The sequence below is a fragment of the Schistocerca nitens genome, chromosome 8, assembly GCF_023898315.1.
Source record: "Schistocerca nitens isolate TAMUIC-IGC-003100 chromosome 8, iqSchNite1.1, whole genome shotgun sequence".
NCBI lineage: Eukaryota > Metazoa > Arthropoda > Insecta > Orthoptera > Acrididae > Schistocerca > Schistocerca nitens.
The window spans coordinates 114,003,044-114,023,544 of record NC_064621.1 but is presented as its reverse complement, the minus strand read 5'-3'; the positions used below and the strand labels follow the sequence as shown (position 1 = coordinate 114,023,544).

The window sequence follows — 20,501 nt, the reverse complement described above, 5'->3', positions numbered from 1 at the left end:
GATCGTGTTCCTAAAGAATTTTTCCGGCATATTTCCCAGGAGCTGGACAGACAGGCAGCGTATACAGTTCGTCACAGGATTTATTTCCGGTGATGCAGCATTATGGGGAACGGAGCATTGCACTCCAAATGACTAATATTTTGGAAACCACATCGCTTTGACGGTGTAGAGTGTTTGAGTGCAGAACTGTGTCACAATAGAAGAGCATGTGTTTACGTTTATGATCATTTCTCTCATACCAATACTTTCTTCCACTGGCCCCAGCCACTAGAAAGATATTTCAGAATTTATAGCATAGTTGATTTACGTAATGCTGGCTCTGAGCACTATGGGACTTAACATCTGTGGTCATCAGTCCCCTAGAACTTAGAACTACTTAAGCCTAACTAACCTAAGGACATCGCACACATCCATGCCCGAGGCAGGATTCGAACCTGCGACCGTAGCGGTCATGCGGTTCCAGACTGAAGCGCTTAGAACCGCACGGTCACACCGGCCGGCCCAATTGATTAACGTAAAATACTTTAAAGTACATCTGTATGGCGCTTCATCACGCATAAACCACATGTTTCTTCTTAGCTGCCGGCCGCGGTGGTCTCGCGGTTCTAGGCGCTCAGTCCGGAACCACGCGACTGCATTTTGGATGTAATCTGATAGCTGCTTCACATTTGTTATCTGTAGTCCAAAAAAACTCAATGTAATGTTTATTACCCTCTTCATTATACATTAACAAAGCTGTTTTACAAATTTACATCAGTTCTAGCGTTATTTCAATGTGGAAGATCTTCAGTACGTAAGTGCAAGGCTAGTAAATTTGAAAAGAGCTAGAAAATAATTCATCGTCAGTTCCATAGCTTTACCCAAATTAGCATTAAGCTTCTGTTAACAATTTGATCTTTCTAGAAGTTATCATTTTTGGTGTGTCCTGGAACATTATAATTAATAGATGAGGGTGTTAAACCTGAAAGACAGTGTACCTAGTCACGCATGATATTTCCTGGAGAGGTCTCAGTCTGATGCCCTAGACATGACCAGCATTTGCTACTGATTTGGTTGTTGTGACAGTTGAGGTGTTTCATGCAGCGTTTGTATTAAGAGTTGTACATATTTAAGTGCTGTGTAATATATTAAAGCCATTTTAAGGATATTGTTATTTCTTCAGTTACAGAGTTTTATGGCGAGTAAAACTCTATATATTATTTGAAACTATTTACCTAACAAGTGGACAGGTAGGCCGCACTTCGTCGGTTATGCACCATTTTGTACCGTAAGATGGAACATAGACTATTAAATACAACACTGACAAAATGTCCTCTATTGCAACTCTGTCAAATTTGAATAGAATATTTGCTCCAAGGTACCTGAGCATGTTGTACATTTAGAAAAACGTTACTTTCCTGGAGGAATTTTTCTGATTTCAAAGAATAAATAAATAAATAAAATAAAATAAAATAAAATAAAATAAAGATGACAGCAGCACACATAAAATGAATGCTATTGTTTCAAAAGCGAATAAGAAAATATATTAAACTTCTATTAGAAAGGTGGCTAGAGGCGAAATTAAACTTCTATTAGAAAGGTAGCTAGAGGCGAAACTTGAAAAGCTGTCCAAGGTACGGCACTCTCAACTACACACTTACTCTTTCGTCTGCGACGGATTTTTACCTGCGTGCGTGCGATGCACCAATTGCGACGGATTAACGTTGCTGCTTCAATGCAATTTCTTTTATAATTTTTGTTCACCTACCTCTTTACAGCGGTAGAACTTCGCACGTAAACTCCTGACTGCAGCTACTTGCGAGATAACAGAAAAGCAGTGTTGAGAAAACTGTAACCTCATAGCTACACGCCGGAGGCCGCTATAAGTAATAATTTGCTGAAAATTGTCTTTGTACTTTAAAGAAATGATTCGGAAAGGGGGTGTCACTCGTACTTTAAACATGAAGTTCAAATTTAAACCTTCAATAGATCTTTTTTGCCGTTAAGCAAGATATTCAGCCCATATTTACGAAAATTACTAAAGTTTCTGCTCACAGTTATCACCATACCTAAAACAGCCAAAACTTTTACCTTCCCAAATTCCGAAACCAATTACTTGTAACACAGTCAATGATCGGCCAGTTACTTCTGCACACGATATTCAGTGGTTGTCTTTAGTAAAAGTTTATGCTCGCCATAAAATACTCATTAAGAATATACTCAGTACCGCCACGCTATATAATTCAAAGTTCACTCGCGATTTTCGTCGGAACGAATGATCACAACACTCTAAGGTTTTCATAAACAGTTTCTGGTCACTACCAGATACCATTAGCACTGGACCATAATGCGGAAGTCATCCCAAGACTTCATCTTACACATAATGCGAAAAGTCACATCCAGCATAACCGCCTCCAATAAAAGCTAGCTAGCGCCTCCCTTCTCACTCTCCCACACTCAAAACTATATGTCTCCTCGCTAGGCGGCCAACCGTCTAGCTTCTCATTGGCTGTCAGCACTTACTAGCAATGAGAACTCACTTCTAGGGCGCGGCTTGCGCCAAAATGTAGTAAGCACCAGCCACTTCTCTAGGCTCATTGACGTCATCAAATTAAGTAACACAAAACTCTCTAATTAAATAAACAAAACAAAATGAACTATAAGCTATACTCTACATCTGTAAATTTATTATGTAGTCGCGAATGTTCTGGCTGTCTTATACATAAACATACATACTTGGACATCCGACATGTACTAGTGGGGAACCACTAGTGGATTTGTTCCCACGTGACAGAGTTGGAACACTTGCAAGTTCCTGTAGAAAATTACATGAATGATTTGTTAATAATGCCGAACGTCTCACATACTCTCACGCATGCATTCTCATTCACACGAACCCCACACACACAATACACACATTTACTTAGAATTCTTGAGATTATTATTACAGAAAAGTCACAGAGGTTTTCTGAAACTAAAAACTTTCCAAATTTATGTATGAACACTGAAAGTGTTATCAGATCATCGTACATAGTCACCGAAGGTGAACTGTTACATCACTGTATTTATTTAAATTCTTGACTGTTGGAAAATTACGTTTTTTATGGAATTTTACTAACTTCCAAAATACAACTATTTTTGATCTTAGACTTTGACATGTTGTTGATTTTCACAACAGAAGGATGTACATTAAATATGACGTTCCTCAGGTTATTCCTTTATTAGTTATTAATACACTCCTGGAAATTGAAATAAGAACACCGTGAATTCATTGTCCCAGGAAGGGGAAATTTTATTGACACATTCCTGGGGTCAGATACATCACATGATCACACTGACAGAACCACAGGCACATAGACACAGGCAACAGAGCATGCACAATGTCGGCACTAGTACAGTGTATATCCACCTTTCGCAGCAATGCAGGCTGCTATTCTCCCATGGAGACGATCGTAGAGATGCTGGATGTAGTCCTGTGGAACGGCTCGCCATGCCATTTCCACCTGGCGCCTCAGTTGGACCAGCGTTCGTGCTGGACGTGCAGACCGCGTGAGACGACGCTTCATCCAGTCCCAAACATGCTCAATGGGGGACAGATACGGAGATCTTGCTGGCCAGGGTAGTTGACTTACACCTTCTAGAGCACGTTGGGTGGCACGGGATACATGCGGACGTGCATTGTCCTGTTGGAACAGCAAGTTCCCTTGCCGGTCTAGGAATGGTACAACGATGGGTTCGATGACGGTTTGGATGTACCGTGCACTATTCAGTGTCCCCTCGACGATCACCAGTGGTGTACGGCCAGTGTAGGAGATCGCTCCCCACACCATAATGCCGGGTGTTGGCCCTGTGTGCCTCGGTCGTATGCAGTCCTGATTGTGGCGCTCACCTGCACGGCACCAAACACGCATACGACCATCATTGGCACCAAGGCAGAAGCGACTCTCATCGCTGAAGACGACACGTCTCCATTCGTCTCTCCATTCACGCCTGTCGCGACACCACTGGAGGCGGGCTGCACGATGTTGGGGCGTGAGCGGAAGACGGCCTAACGGTGTGCGGGACCGTAGCCCAGCTTCATGGAGACGGTTGCGAATGGTCCTCGCCGATACCCCAGGAGCAACAGTGTCCCTAATTTGCTGGGAAGTGGCGGTGCGGTCCCCTACGGCACTGCGTAGGATCCTACGGTCTTGGCGTGCATCCGTGCGTCGCTGCGGTCCGGTCCCAGGTCGACGGGCACGTGCACCTTCCGCCGACCACTGGCGACAACATCGATGTACTGTGGAGACCTCACGCCCCACGTGTTGAGCAATTCGGCGGTACGTCCACCCAGCCTCCCGCATGCCCACTATACGCCCTCGCTCAAAGTCCGTCAACTGCACATACGGTTCACGTCCACGCTGTCGCGGCATGCTACCAGTGTTAAAGACTGCGATGGAGCTCCGTATGCCACGGCAAACTGGCTGACACTGACGGCGGCGGTGCACAAATGCTGCGCAGCTAGCGCCATTCGACGGCCAACACCGCGGTTCCTGGTGTGTCCGCTGTGCCGTGCGTGTGATCATTGCTTGTACAGCCCTCTCGCAGTGTCCGGAGCAAGTATGGTGGGTCAGACACACCGGTGTCAATGTGTTCTTTTTTCCATTTCCAGGAGTGTATTTTTAATTTCGTATAATGTAAGTGGCCTGCCAGCGCTACTCCACTGCTTTCACACGCGCAGCTGCAACAGATGGTCGTGACGTCAGTCTGCAGGACACAACTCGTCCCTTACTGACCGTATAATACTCTACCGGCTTACATTGCAGCCCACATACATTCTGAAGTAAAGCTTTTAATAGACAAATGGGCGATCGCGCAGTAGTTGCGACGCCACACGTCTTTAGACTGAGATAGAACAATAACGGCTGCATGTGTTAAGTTGTTAAGTGACAATTTGCGCTTAGTATTAGCGGAATACTTGAAATTATCTAAATAATCTTAAAAAGAAATTGTGATACTGGAGTCTCCGAAGGTCAAATAGATGTTTAAAAACTCATAGACCCCTTATGAGATGACAGTTTTCTACCAGGAACTTTACAGGAAATATTAAGGGGGCCATGGCTTTTGTAATATTGTATCGTAAGTCGCCCATATCGCATCTTCCGACGTAAAGAAACATTGGCTACACTTATAGAAGCTTTGAGACTCCCCAAACAACTGTCCCACTGTTTGAGTTTGTCTCTGTTGACTTTTACCACTTCTGCCTTTTTGCCTTTGACCTTAAGATTCATCTCTGACCATTATTTCCAAGAGAGCGAAAGAGTTTCCGGTCGGTCGCATAATACAAACGCTTTGAAGTATTGTACTCCGGAATAGTCTACCTCTCGTCACTGTACTCACACACTCAGTTTCAGATAAAACATATAGGACTATTCTGGTGTAGCAACAATCGTTATTCCACAAATGTTAATCTACTCTACTAGAATTCCATCTCCTTTGTCCCAAGAACTCTCCAAAAATTTATTCAGCTTTTATATCATTTTATTATTTGTGTAATGTAAGAATATCTCGCATGTCACACCCATGTCTTATCGCCATTTATTTACAGATATGCAACTTATTTTAATCAATTATTGCTGCCGTAGGTCTTATTGTCACAAAAACCTAGTGTTTTTGATATCCTCGCCAAGGTAACGGAAATTTTTTTGTTTTATTTTATTGATACACTTATTGACACAACATGTGTGTATGAGTGAGTGTGCGTCTGTGTGTGTGTGTGTGTGTGTGTGTGTGTGTGTGTGTGTGTGTTTGTGTAATGAATATGATGAATAAACAAGAATTTCAACGTAGGTTAGTAGTGAAACATTTTCGCAGCAAACGGGTTTCTTATAGCGGATTTAGCTTTCTTTCCAATAATAGTCACACTGTATGTCTTCCCTGTTTATTTGGCAACACAGTTTCACCATGTCGCTCGAAAGGTTTTAAGTGAAACTTGTAAGCCCTTGTGTTGGAGCTTTCGCTACAAAACACGTATTGGAAAAAAAACGATATAGTACACAGCTTACAGTATTTTATTAGAATAGTAATTACTTAATTACGTCCTTTGTGTTTTGCAGAGAGTTTCGTTGTGATAGAATCTCTTACATGGCTAAAAACTTTGGTAGAATATTCCATTTTCTGCCTGTGTGGTTTAATATTTGTCATTATGAGTTTTTCCCACTGAAAGGCTCCTTGATGTTTCTTCAATGCGCCGTTTATGTAAGCATTTATGTAGAATACCACGGTGATTCTTTGTTGTTTTTCGATAATACTTAATAACTAATAATTATGAAACAATAACAAACCAGTGGAAAGTGCCCCTATCGGAGTAAAGAAAAGAGGCTAATGAGCTGTTCTTTCTAAAAAAAAAAAAAAAACTCTGACTGAGATGTACGTTTAAAAATTTTCCCAAATATTTTCGAATGCGAACAAATTCGCACTCTTTTTGACATACAAATCGCATTTGATCCCCGCATGCTACCCTAACTGTAACTCGCTCACACAGACTAGTCCATGGGTGTAAGTCGCTCATGCTCATAAGCAATCACTTGCCCATTCTCACTCGTACTCATTCAGCCGAATTCATTGTCATTATCTCTTTGTATGCCTCTGTTACTGTCTCCTGTCTCACAGAGACAACCTCCTTCGTTCTGGCCTACCACTATTGCCTCCTCTCACTGTCATTGTATCCCTCTTGCTGTATGTTACTGCTACTACCTCATTTATTCATTCCCTCTCCTGTTGTCTCTTCTCAGTGTCACTATCTCTCTCTCTCTCTCTCGTTGTCATTGTCATAGCTTATGCCTCTCCATATCACTTGCCTTCACCCACTTCCATTTTTTCTTTATTCCCTTCCCACTGGCAATGCGTCCTTCACTCTTTTCTTAGAACTGTTCTGTCACTGTCAACTACGAAAAGGGCAAATATGTTCGCAAGAAAAAATTTCAAAGGTGCTGCAGAAGGTAGACTTAGGCAACTGGTACTCCACTTTCCAGTCAGATTCTTTCAAAACAGGATCATATTAAACATTTTGGTGCACCGATAAGAGCATTTTTGGGCTTGTTCCCTTCTTTTCCCCTGCTACAGCGGTGCAGATTACTAATATGGAAAGAACTTTATGGGTTATTCATAGTTTGATAGTTTACTTACGAGAATTTAAAATAACACAGAACTAATTTTACACTTCCGACCGAAATTTATGTGCACAAAAATTTTGCATGTGCTTCCGTACTACAACATGTGATTCCATGAACACTTTACACCAATTTCTCCTTGCTACGTCACTTCATAAACTATATTATTGCCACACACCGGGTTTTACCTGCTTAGTTTCGTGTACAAGTATGGTAACTTTGAATCTCTGTACCTCCGAAACCGATTAACATATCACGAAAATTATCAAGCTAATTCTAAATCATTTTCTGTGCTTAGACATTTGCTCTGTTGTTCGATTTTTCTAAAAAAACAGGTTTTTCGAGTTTTGCAGGAACTGCTCATGAACTAAATGGTGCTTCCTTAGCTCCCTTAAGGTGCACGGAAGACAATACATAATGGAAAAAGGACCGATCGATTTGCTTCATTTGCTAATCTGGAGGAAGCGTGTAATATCCAAACTTTGACCCTGTAGTATAGGACAGTTACGGTAAGACGCTCCTTCTGTTGCAAGAACAAATGGTCTCTAGCTCAAGCGCAGTCCAAAACACATGACCCTCTCTTTCCATCGCCAATAAAACCCGAGATATATGCCGCGGAAAAATACCGTTTTTACGCTCGTTGTTTTGGAAGACATTAGGCAGCGAATGGTGTCGCAAGTGCACCGGTTGTAAAGGGATAGAAAAATGAAAAACTGGAAATAAATTTTTAGGTTATCTACATGACGTAACATCCTGTCAAAATTCATTAAAGAAACTAGGAACTTGGCTTCCATGCTTGCCAGAGAGAGTATCACCAGCAACTTGCGCTGTCTTCTCAGGGTCAGAGATACAGCAGGTACTAAGAAAGAACCGCCCACAAAGACAGAATGTTGGCGCAGGCAGCTTTCCGCTAATAACGAGAACGGCTAACTGTCTCAGTGAATCACAGAACAGAGATAATTGGAATACTATATCAATAATTAAACTAACATTCAGATACAGACATCAACTATCATTGATGGAGACAAATCTCAACTAGACAAGAAAACTATAAATTAATACAAGAAAATAATAAAAATAATAGCAAAAGTAGACACAGTGGGGAGAAGGTGACCAACCTGTGATTGACTGGCGTTTCTTAAGAATTGCTGACCTAGCAGTTGGCGACATCCGCAAAAGAGTCTCTCTCACTTCCCAGGGAGACGGGGTGAAGTTCACTTGTAGTACAGACTTGGTGGCTTTGACTTGTCATGTAGGTTTCATCGCCTAATGAAGGTGGATGGGATGCCGTGTTCGTAGTTGGCAGCAGTGTTGAAATTCGTTTTTGTCCGCTAAACTTACGTGTTCATATTTCTATTAGAACTGTAAGATTTTGTGCATAGAATTATTATGAATTATGTGTTAAAACTAGCAACATTCATGATGTATTGACGTTTGCAATGCTATATTAATGCTTTTGTACAATGTTTATTAATGTGGATGTAATAGACTGTAATGCACGTAATGACATAGTTTATTGGAGTCATCACACACCTGACGACCCGGTCATAATACGATTTTTAATGTAGCTGTCGTGTTTTCCGCCAACTCCCTCGTGCTTTATGCCGGCCGTTGCACACGAGGGCCAGACCTCATATGACCCATGTCACGTTATTTTATATTGAGAAACGTGATTTGTTATTTCACATAAGTTTTGGAGGTTGAATGATGTAGAAAGTGCTACGCTTCTTTTATTTTTAATACGTGTTCGAAATTCTGCACTCTCTAACAATTCGTTGACTGTTCATTGAATGTACAAGACTAAACATTAACAAATATGATGAAGTCGGCCAGCGCTTTCGCGTATGGAAGAAACATTTTCCCAAAAAGTCTCTCTACTACATTCCTGACGCAGCTCAATCAGCAGCAAATGTATTCTATCGGTTCTATATCTGAAGACTTTGTGGGCCCTGCCAGTGTCGATTCTCCTTTGTATCTGCTCTGCTGGATTTCTATGTGTGCAACTTGTTTTTGCAAAAGAAGTGAATGAAAAGGATGTTTACTGCCTATTTTTAAATCGAGGGTATGTTTCTTCGATTCTATCTTTAATGAAAGTTACAAAAGTTTTCCCTATGTAGGTGCCATCACTCGGACCAAAACTGCCAAAATATATTCCTCTATTTTGTATTGCGACAAAAGTTTAAACTGTAGGACAGCAAGTGCTACTGTGTCAGCAATCCTCGCCTGAACAAAACCTTTTTCTTTGGTATGTATAACCAAGACCCAGAAGACTTTGCAATCGGCAGAAGAAACATTTGCTTGGTTACAGGTGGCCGAATGTAAAATGGCTCTGAGCACTATGGGACTCAACATCTGTGGTCATCAGTCCCCTAGAACTTAGAACTACTTAAACGTAACTAACCTAAGGACATCACACACATCCATGCCCGAGGCAGGATTCGAACCTGCGACCGTAGCGGTCACGCGGTTCCAAACTGACGCGCCTAGAACCGCACGGCCACACCGGCCGGCTGGCCAGATGTAATGACTTGGTATCTTGTACAGTTGATACAGTAGAGACCATCAGACCATAAGACCAGTGACCAGCAGAAGGCGCCGGCCGACAGTAATCGTACTCACCAACAGACCCATGTGTGTGTCCACCTCTGTGACTGACATCAGTTTGCAATGAAATGTGATACCCTAGTGGTGGTGACGATCGACATTAGCTGTATAATCTAGTCACTATAAGACTGTACGCAGTGAATTTACTAAATTTCTACCACGTTTTAAAAAAACTGAGCCAAATTCGTGAACCTGTACTCTGTATCAATGTGGGGGTCAAAAAATCCTTCTCTGTGTCATTGTTAATGCAGAAAGCCACTTAACTAACAAGAAGCATGCTCCAAGAAACGTAAATTATGTAAACAACATAAGAATTTCGAGAAACATCTATGTAGCCGTAATAATAACTGGAAGAGGAAGCGAGTTAATGCATCAGTTTTGGAATCTACAAACGACAGTTTTCAGAAAGTAAACGAAGGTTTCCGTCAGCCTCAGGAAGTCACTTGTAAATAAACAACGCTGCGTTAACATTGCACAAATTATATATGACGAGCTGTGCAGTAATTGACTAGACCCTAGGCTTCTAAAGGCGCTCGCTACAGCTCGAGCTGAAAGGTGCACAAAAGTACACATATTCGGCTGCTAAGTGAAGCATGCATTTTAGGAATACTCCCCGAAGCTGTAGCAATAATAACTCTTCGTAGTACTTTTTAATCCAGGATTGTAATCCCAGAAATGAAACACCAGCTCTCAAGTTTGGAAAGTAGGAGAATTGCACTTAGAGAAGCTAAACTGTTCGGAGTGACCTAATGTCAGGAGGTGTTTCATAGCAGCGCACTCATTCATTTTGGATAACTTAAGTTTAGAGGAAAAGCTCATGAATATTTCCCTACGCCTGTCCTCAGCCATCATGGAAGGTTTACACCATTCAGTACATAACGTGTACCGGGAAGAAACGAATATTTACGAACAGCCGCTCGTCCGTCCCATATAGAAAAAAAAAACTACTCTGTTTTCAATGATTTCACGGTTTCTTCCATATGAAATTATGAGGAAAGGAAACGCTGTACTTGACTGTAAATTAAGATATAGTTTTCTTTTCCGCGCTGAGAATTACAACTCATATGAAACTTCCTGGCAGATTAAAACTGTGTGCCCGACCGAGACTCGAACTCGGGACCTTTGACTTTCGCGGGCAAGTGCTCTACCAACTGAGCCACCGAAGCACGACTCACGCGCGGTACTCACAGCTTTACTTCTGCCAGTACCTCGTCTCCCACCTTCCAAACTTTACAGAAGCTCTCCTGCGAACCTTGCAGAACTAGCACTCCTGAAAGAAAGGATATTGCGGAGACATGGCTTAGCCACAGCCTGGGGGATGTTTCCAGAATGAGATTTTCACTCTGCAGCGGAGTGTGCGCTGATATGAAACTTCCTGGCAGATTAAAACTGTGTGCCCGACCGAGACTCGAACTCGGGACCTTTGCCTTTCGCGGGCAAGTGCTCTACCAACTGAGCCACCGAAGCACGACTCACGCGCGGTACTCACAGCTTTGCTTCTGCCAGTACCTCGTCTCCCACCTTCCAAACTTTACAGAAGCTCTCCTGCGAACCTTACAGAACTAGCACTCCTGAAAGAAAGGATATAAGCCATGTCTCCGCAATATCCTTTCTTTCAGGAGTGCTAGTTCTGCAAGGTTCGCAGGAGAGCTTCTGTAAAGTTTGGAAGGTGGGAGACGAGGTACTGGCAGAAGTAAAGCTGTGAGTACCGCGCGTGAGTCGTGTTTCGGTGGCTCAGTTGGTAGAGCACTTGCCCGCGAAAGGCAAAGGTCCCGAGTTCGAGTCTCGGTCGGGCACACAGTTTTAATCTGCCAGGAAGTTTCATATCAGCGCACACTCCGCTGCAGAGTGAAAATCTCATTCTGAATTACAACTCAGTCGCTAACTACAGTCAATTTTGCTGATCATGCAGACAGAGACTGTACCTGACCACGGCTGCTGTCTACATAAAAATCTTCGCAGACATTTTCATACATGAACAAACAATACATGTTTCATGAGCGTTTTGAGCAACATTACAAATAGGTATGTAGTAGAGAGAGGTCTAATGACCTTTGTAACAAAACAGCCTAATTCATCGCTCAGGATGGTTGTCACTACATCGCGCATCATCAAGCATGTTCTAAATCTGTGTCCTGTTACAAAATAACATCTTTAGCTCTCAATATTAGTGTGGCGATATGCACACACAGCTCAAATAATTATAATTGACAATAACGCATAAGTATATATCACAATGTCCCTTCCAGAAAGTAGAATGGTATGGCTGGGAGTTGTGCAAGACAGGTTCAGCCAGCTAACTGGAAATGTTCTTCAGACCTTCGCGTACAATGGCACCTTGTTTTCATTAAGTGTGAGAGTTGTGAGTTTAGGTGCATCTGAAAAGTGTAGTGACCTTAAAATGTGTATGAATTGTGCTATCATTCTTCTGTCGGATGATAATTAGAGAACTGACAGGATGAAACCTGTACCTCATCTCAAAAAGCACAACTGGGGCGGCCGGGCTCAACCTACCAAGTCCCAAATTATCTAATTTTGAAAATTGATGTTTTTGTTCCTTATTTCTAATGAATCACTATAAGTACGATAATGGCATAAGGGTATTTGTACGTACTGACATAATGGCTGTCTTCTAAATGGGACACTGGGATCTATACGTATCGGTGTAGCATACTGAACTGGATTCACGTTTGGTTTATTTCTTATGATAAGGCACTAAATACTTCATACACATCGTCACACGGCATTTAATTCAATACGGTTTTAGTTTCTCTTTGTATTCAGCTGTTACATGTCTTCTTTCTGTGTTTCTTTGATCTGTTGTATGATCAATTCCATCAAACTTAATGTGCAGTATCACGCCAATGGATGTCAAATTTTTTTCCTTCCAGTATTTAGATTCAGATATGCAACTGTAACAGCATGTCTGAAACCAAGTAACGCCAGTGCATTTTTTTCCAAGCACTACTCTGTAGAGAAGCCAGTCATTTACGAGCGCCACTTCCAGCATAACTATAAGTAGGACCAAATACAATTTTTTTCCATCTGATGCCTGTCGCATATTTTCCCACTAACCAGTCGTAGTGATAAAGTCCTATCATGTACGCATTACGTGACTTCCAAATTACAGGTTGTTGCACTTGTGTCTCCTTATTTGCGTGTCTACTGTATCTGGTAGTTCCTACTGAAGATTCAACATTGTAAACATTTGTACCAGTTCTAACTCACTTAGTGCCATGCCATCTAACAAATAAGACTTCACTATTGCTGTCGAACTGAGAGTCATATTCATGTTGAGCTGTCCTTTACAGTGCCTTGCGGCCCTAAAGTGGACAATCGCCACCTCCATTCTCTCCGATTGTCTCAATTGCGCGGTAGCGCAGGTGTCTGAGATAAATCAGAAGATACAAGAATTGTAATCATATTTGCGAATATGGTGAAAATCCAGCTGCACAGTTTGTTGGTGGCAGTGAAAATTTGTGCCACACCAGGACTTGGCCGGCCGCGGTGGTCTCGCGGTTCTAGGCGCGCAGTCCGGAACCGTGGGACTGCTACGGTCGCAGGTTCGAATCCTGCCTCGGGCATGGATGTGTGTGATGTCCTTAGGTTAGTTAGGTTTAAGTAGTTCTAAGTTCTAGGGGACTGATAACCACAGCAGTTGAGTCCCATAGTGCTCAGAGCCATTTGAACCATTTGAGCCAGGACTTGAAAACCGATTTCCCGCATTACGCGAGTGGTCGTCACGAATCCTTCTGCTTCCTTAGCACACACACCAGACAGATCACAAATTTCATACGTCACTGTTTTGTCTGCATCCTATACCCGCACAGATACTGTTAACCTCTAGACGGATAGACGAATGATCAAATTCGTGGTCTTGGTTTTAGGCATGAAATACTATATTGCAGTGTCTGTGCTGATTCAATGTACTCTGCAATGTCCTTCAGAAATGTATACAGTAAATAAATCTTTCTGGCCCGAGTAGCACACATGAAAATAATGCACTGAATGTCTCAACAAATCGCTTGGCATACTAACAGACAGCAACATGTATGACTGAATAACTGAAATGATGACGCCAAGTCCGAGTGTCCTTTTTAGAGCCCATCTTAATTTGCTACAGTACACAGTAATGAGCGTGACTGGTATCGATGTAACACTGCAAGGAGTTCATAAGTCAGATTGCTGGTTACAAATACACAAAGGCCATTGCCACCTTTTTCTAATTTGCATATATTATCAATAATGTAAATACCTGTAAAATCGAAAAGTGTGGCTCAGTATTCAACAAGCTATTTGTGGTGTCACCGCCAGACACCACACTTGCTAGGTGGTAGCCTTTAAATCGGCCGCGGTCCGTTAGTATACGTCGGACCCGCGTGTCGCCACTATTATTGCAGACCGAGCGCCGCCACACGGCAGGTCTAGAGAGACTTCCTAGCACTCTCCCCAGTTGTACAGCCGACTTTGCTAGCGATGGTTCACTGACAAATTACGCTCTCATTTGCCGAGACGATAGTTAGCATAGCCTTCAGCTACGTCATTTGCTACGACCTAGCAAGGCGCCATTATCATTTGCTATTTATCTTGTGATGCATGTACCGTCAGACCGATGTTCACCAATTATGGATTAAAGTTAAGTATTCCAGAAGCTACGTACTTTTTTACTAGACTCAACTCCTTCAACTGTTCCAGACCTCACGCCAGCCTGCGTGAGCTTAAACGCGTGCCTTTCGGCTACCTCATAGTGGCTTGGCAGTCTTGCTAAGCGACAACACAATTAATGACATAATCTACTATTTTCATCTTCAGTAAACATAAATTTTTTTTAAAAAACACCAATAAACGACACAGAGCAGTAAGATACGAAAATTGTATTTAATCATAGATTCATAAATAAAAATATGCACTAAAAAATGGTTCAAATGGCTCTGAGCACTATGGGACTTAACTGCTGAGGTCATCAGTCCCCTAGATCTTAGAACTACTTAAACCTAACTAACCTAAAGACATCACACACATCCATGCCCGAGGCAGGATTCGAACCTGCGACCGTTGCGGTAGCGCGGTTCCGGACTGTAGCGCCTAGAACCGCTCGGCCACTTCGGCCGGCAAAAATATGTACTATCCTCTAAATAGGACACTGGGATGTAATGGGTCAAGATGGCCATAAAGAGTGTAACGTGACCTCACTTTATTAGATACTGTGCAGTGATCTGAAATATGATGAGGTACATAGACGCAACGTCCGGTGACCATGAATGCTGCACTAACACACCACTTCCCGTCTGACGTAAGGTCAAAATGATAGCAGCCAACAGCAGGTGGCCTACCCATGCGGTTACCCATACAAGTACCGCTCGTGCTCGACGTCTCTTATCTTCGGTGATGTGATGAGAGTTGGTGTATTCAACGAGGCTAGGCTGCTGCCATTGTTCCCTCTTAATGATGCATACTGTCGATTTTTGTTGTACGTCCCATCCTTCCTTGAGTACTCTTCGTTCAGGCTAGTAGTGTTACATAACCGTCATTAAAGGAAATTAAACCTTTTCGACATTCCCCTAGGATGTCTTGTAAGAACAGAAGTTGTAAGGTACAAGTTATTACCAACATTAGGAGAAATAGTTGTGGTACACTTGTAGATGTCAAACAGCAAATTTACAACAGATTTCGAGGATTGGAGAGAGCATACCGTATAAGTAAACAGCGTACGAGTATTGTAAGGATTGTAATGACCTAGGAAGGCATTTTAATTTATATGTACAGAGGTTGTGCACGTCTCTGCAGCACTAGGTTGCGGAGACCCTGGTGAAGTACGGCAGCGTGTTGGCGGGCGCCGGGTAGCTGTAGAGCCAGGTGGGGCCCTGTATGACGGGGTGCTCCGGGTCCGCCTCGTCCCTCCAGCTGCCCCTGGGCAGGTAGATGTCGCGCTCCACGTCGTCGTGGTACAGCACCGGCGCCACCAGCACGTCCTCTCCCAGAAGGAACTCTGCACACGCAAAGCACACACTGTGTCACTGCTGGTCTGCTATCACACAGCTGATCCTGCAAAGTGCAGTCACAAAGATTTAACCACCTCTTCAAAAAAATGAACCTACGCAATTTACATTGTGTCTGCAGCTCTGGCACCGCAGTACGCTGCTATGGACTCAAAACAAGATGACACAGTCTAGTCCCATTTCATCAGTGTCCTGCTCCATTATCTTTTTTTTTCTTTTTTCTCACATCTAGTAGCATGCTATGGTACTGAGACGTTGAGTGTACTAGGACATCAAATATAAGACTGGAAAAAAAGGAAAAAAATTGACCTAACTTTACTTTTTAGGGTAATTATTAAAACTTTGTGGTAACACCTTCTACTTTACTAGGAAAAAAACCACACATTTAAGTTCTTGCTTGTCTGTTGTGAAACACACAGACAGAGAACATAAAAGCCCCACAATTTTGCCTCTTAGCCCCACCATAAGAGATTTACATGAATAAGGCCTGAGCGATACTAAAATGGGAAAGCCTTTTCTCTGTAATCGGTCGTTCAGTGTGTTAATGCTTCTGTCAGTTCCTTTATATCTTGTGCTAATGTTTTTCGTTTCGGCATATTTCGTACGTATAAGAAATGTCCTCATAAAATGTTCTATGCAATGTATTGTCTCTCTTCTTTCATTTCCGTCCTAAACATCTACAATTGACTTGCTACATCTCTCACTAACCTGTACTTTTTCACATAAATGTTTTCCACGGACATCTGATCTTGCCTTTTCTCTCCAGAACTCCTCATTGGGTATAACCCCAGTGTAGTTTCACATAAATCTCAATAACGCCTTTTCTCTCCAGAACTCCTCATTTCGTATAACCCCAGTGTAGTTTCACATAAATCTCAATAACCAGTTTCATTTTCTCCTGTTTTATAATGGGTCACATTACGCTAGGTACAATGTGGTGATACAGAAGTATAGAATGAAAGACATACTATTCCTTACCAAGAAATTATTTCGCAGCCATTCGCTTCTTGCTTCGTACCTAAATAATTGTTTTACGATCACTATACTTATTTCCATGAGGCCTGATGATTGCGTTGTTCCTAATATTTTTTTGCTTTTTGGTCATTGACTACCTACTGTCATATGGGTTGAAATGTAGGCTAACTGTCATTTTTGTTATTACTAATACATAATTTTCTATAAACACTGCAGTATTTGCTGTACGCAGACCCCGGCAGCAGGGGTACTCAGTAGCATCACCCACTGCCCTCAACGCACCACCACGCCCCACGCCAGCATCCAGCTCCGTCCCATCGGCCGCTTGTGTGCAAGCTTCCACGCCCTATCGCTACACTTCTGTGGCTATTTAGCTGTCGCAAATTTAATTTACGACTATCAGATATTATTTCATGGATGAAAACGGGCATGGGGATAAACAAAGGAAGGCTTAGAACTCTGACCATGGGTATAGTTAATTTTACAAAAGTGGACTCAAATGGCTCAAATGGCTCTCAGCACTATGGGACTTAACTTCTGAGGTCATCAGTCCCCTAGAACTTAGAACTACTTAAACCTAACTAACCTAAGGACACCACACACATCCACGCCCGAGGCAGAATTCGAACCTGCGACCGTAGCGGTCGCTCGGCTCCAGAATGTAGCGCCTAGAACCGCACGGCCAAATATAAAAGTGGAAAAACAAATGTTGTTCTCTATGATAATGGTTTCCAACTAATTTTAGAATTTTGGGTATGTGGGATACAAGTCCATGAAGTAGAACTGAAATACATTGTGGCATACCATCCTCCAAGCAACTCTTATGAAAGCTACATGAGACAGCCTGCAACGCATTTTTAGAACGTACTGCCCTGAGCAGCATAGTACATGGGAAATTTAATTGTTTAAATCATGACTGTACTGGGTACACACCAATCTAAATTATTAGAGAAGGGAGAGATTAGTGCATCATTAAAGAAATTATAGTATTTCCATCTAGGAATGAAATGGCAACCGATTAGTGAAAGAGGTTATCTAAAGTACATATGACGAAGCGGACAGTGGTCAAGATAATGAAACACCATGTTCAGTTTCACTGTAAGGCAATGAGAATAGGAAACAGTGCCCCTGTAGAGGCATAAGAGGAGAAAGGTCAACATGGTCGCTGAAAATAACCGTACAACCAAGAACATTCACCAATAGTCAAAGTCAAATTGTTTCATATTTTCTATGCTCCAGTTGAGGTAGCTGATATACCACAAAGTGACGATTATTTTTTCGTTTTTCCTAAGTCTAAATACAAGTTTAGAGCTAGGAACATGGATCAGAAATTGTATCACACTTGAGTGGACTAAGGAAAAGTCTTCAGTCAATCTGCAGCCTACGTGGGATTGGGCGTGGTGCACACAAGGCCCTGAGCTGATTTTAGCAGTTCTTATTGTTATATTTCTGGTACAAAAACTCTCTTATTTTATTCTATAAATCTCTGTAAGTGTACGCTGCACCCGTAAGTCTAACAGAGAGGAATGAGTCAAATGAATAAAATATAACTATATACTGCTTGGTGATACTGTACAACTGAGTCAACTATCATTTCGAAATAATATATTACAGTATGTCGAAAGTTAATGAAGATATTGTTTTCTCAATCGTGATAGTAACAAGTAATTTGAGTTCTAAAAATGTAGATTCAAACTACTGAGGAACTCTTTTAGGGGAATATGGGTTTAACGAAACAGTAGCTGCAATGCAGGGTCCATCGACTGTTCTGATCTTTGGTCGGGGATTTTAGGAGAAGAACCTCCTCGCCAGCAATTTGTTGACGGAGTGAGCATTCCATTTTACTTCATTAACGGACGTCCAATGTCATTCTGTGTTTCCATTCCTGTTGTTCCCGCATCAGGAGGAGTGGCAGCAGCTTGTACGCATGTGAGATACCTCTGACGCTGCAGCCTGAACTAACAACATCTGCCCACTTACTACGGCCGGTGTCTGCAGCTAGTACTCCACTACTCGTGTTGTGCATGCTGACAGTGCACGTTACTCTTTCTTGTGTCCCTCTAACTGCTGACATCACATGGCACTACCTTATTATCCTTCCGCCTGTACCAATTCCTGTCATTGGTTCCATATTGCATACGAGTAATGTAAATATGTCTACAGACTAATGCGAAGTACATGGTTTCCTTCCTGTTCCATTAAATGATTCCTCATATGCCACTGTGCATGCATTAATTAGGCTAACCTTGTCTCGGCGGTCCTTCCGTGATCAACAAGATGGGGATACAGTTGTACTTTTCTAGGTTCGTCACTTACTCTTGATTCTTCGCTGTACGTAAACAGGCCTTCACAGAACCTTTGAAACCTGTCTTCACGCGTCAGGTCACCTACATCAGACTCTGACATCGGTCGAACAGTTACGCGATCTTTCATTCTACAGTTCTTTGTATAACTTCAGTATCTTCTGTTAGTGCTGATTGTTATGGGTCAATATACTTGAGCATTACTACAGCATGGAGCGATTATTGCGGTTAGGGGAAAACTATGTTACGTAGCCACTAGCCTTAGTTCCCTGATTTATGCAACAGTTGTTGTTTGTGACACTCGGCGCCGTACAGTTGCATGGCATGCAACACAGTGTTTATGGAGGGTAGGGAGGGCGTTTGTAAGTGCAAATCTTGAAAGTTATTACGTTTATTACTAGGATATCACACTGTGTGTATGTGGCATGTCTTTTCTGAGTACTTACAGAATTTGTCTTGTACCGCACTGGGCATGATGAAATGTAGGAAAGATGTATGCGGCTGTAACTCAAAGGGACGCGCAGTTCCATAAAATGTCGTTAAACCCACTAGAGTCCAACCGAAGTATGATTTCCCAATGTGGCATCGCCTCCACATTGGTGTCGCTGCATATTTCAGTCAACTGCAAAACTATCTCATAGATTTTCTGAATTCTGCAGACCTACGAAAACTTACAGCTGAAACTGGTAGTGTGTAATACTACAATGACACTTACCAGTTAAAGGGAACGAAAATAAAAAATAAAGGTTCTGGCTTTGTTACATTGTCATTCTATGGCGAACTCTAGAAGTATTGTCACATTCCAGATATGACATTTGGTTCTGTGTCCTGATGGCCTTGTTAATAGCAAGTACTATTTTCGTTTAGCGGAGGGAACGTTGTATCCTTGAATTATGGAAACTTGGTTCTGTCTTTTCGCATGTTTTGACTGTTGGAGTATCGTTCTGTGGTAAGAACAAGAAATATGACAGAGGAAGCTGGTCATCGTACCTGACTCTGTGGCGAGGGCCGTCTCGTCTGTGGGGTCGATCCACCAGATGGGGGGGTTGACGGGGCTGCCGTCCCGCACCGCCTTCCTCATCAGCTCGACGATGCGCGGCGCGTACTGAGCGTGGAGCGCCGCCATGCTGCGGCTGATCGTCACCGTCTGCAACACGGGCCGCTCTCAGCTACTGGCTTGCGGGGGCGCTCCCAGTTCTCAAAAAGTAAATGTTCTGTGCTTTGTATACAAAGCGACTCTCTGATTAAATCTGATAATTTCAGTGCTGTGGAAAGAGACAAGTACAAGAAACAAACAAGGTGTAAGATTTATGTCTCAACATGTGACTGTGTGAGACGCTATATCAGATAGGCAGCGTACTTGTGGAGTCCTTGTATTTACGGCAGAGACTTCTAACTTTGGACAACAAAAGTGTCTATACAGTGTGTTAGAGGTTTAAGTGCGATATTGTGATCATTGGTACTGTACTGTATGCTTATTTCAGGATTTT

At 42.4% G+C, this 20,501-nt stretch overlaps 1 protein-coding gene across 1 annotated transcript in view; it reads right to left on the bottom strand.

Annotated features, from left to right (window-relative positions):
* Nucleotides 1-15,447: 15,447 nt before the first annotated feature.
* Nucleotides 15,448-20,501, bottom strand: part of LOC126198839 (myogenesis-regulating glycosidase-like) — an 85,849-nt gene continuing 80,795 nt past the window's right edge. The window contains exons 5-6 of the mRNA XM_049935418.1: nucleotides 20,002-20,158; nucleotides 15,448-15,723 (exon numbers count right to left, since the gene is read on the bottom strand). Of these exons, the coding sequence (XP_049791375.1) occupies nucleotides 15,524-15,723; nucleotides 20,002-20,158 (357 nt within the window). The 3' untranslated portion in view covers nucleotides 15,448-15,523. The remainder of the gene's footprint in view (nucleotides 15,724-20,001; nucleotides 20,159-20,501) is intronic.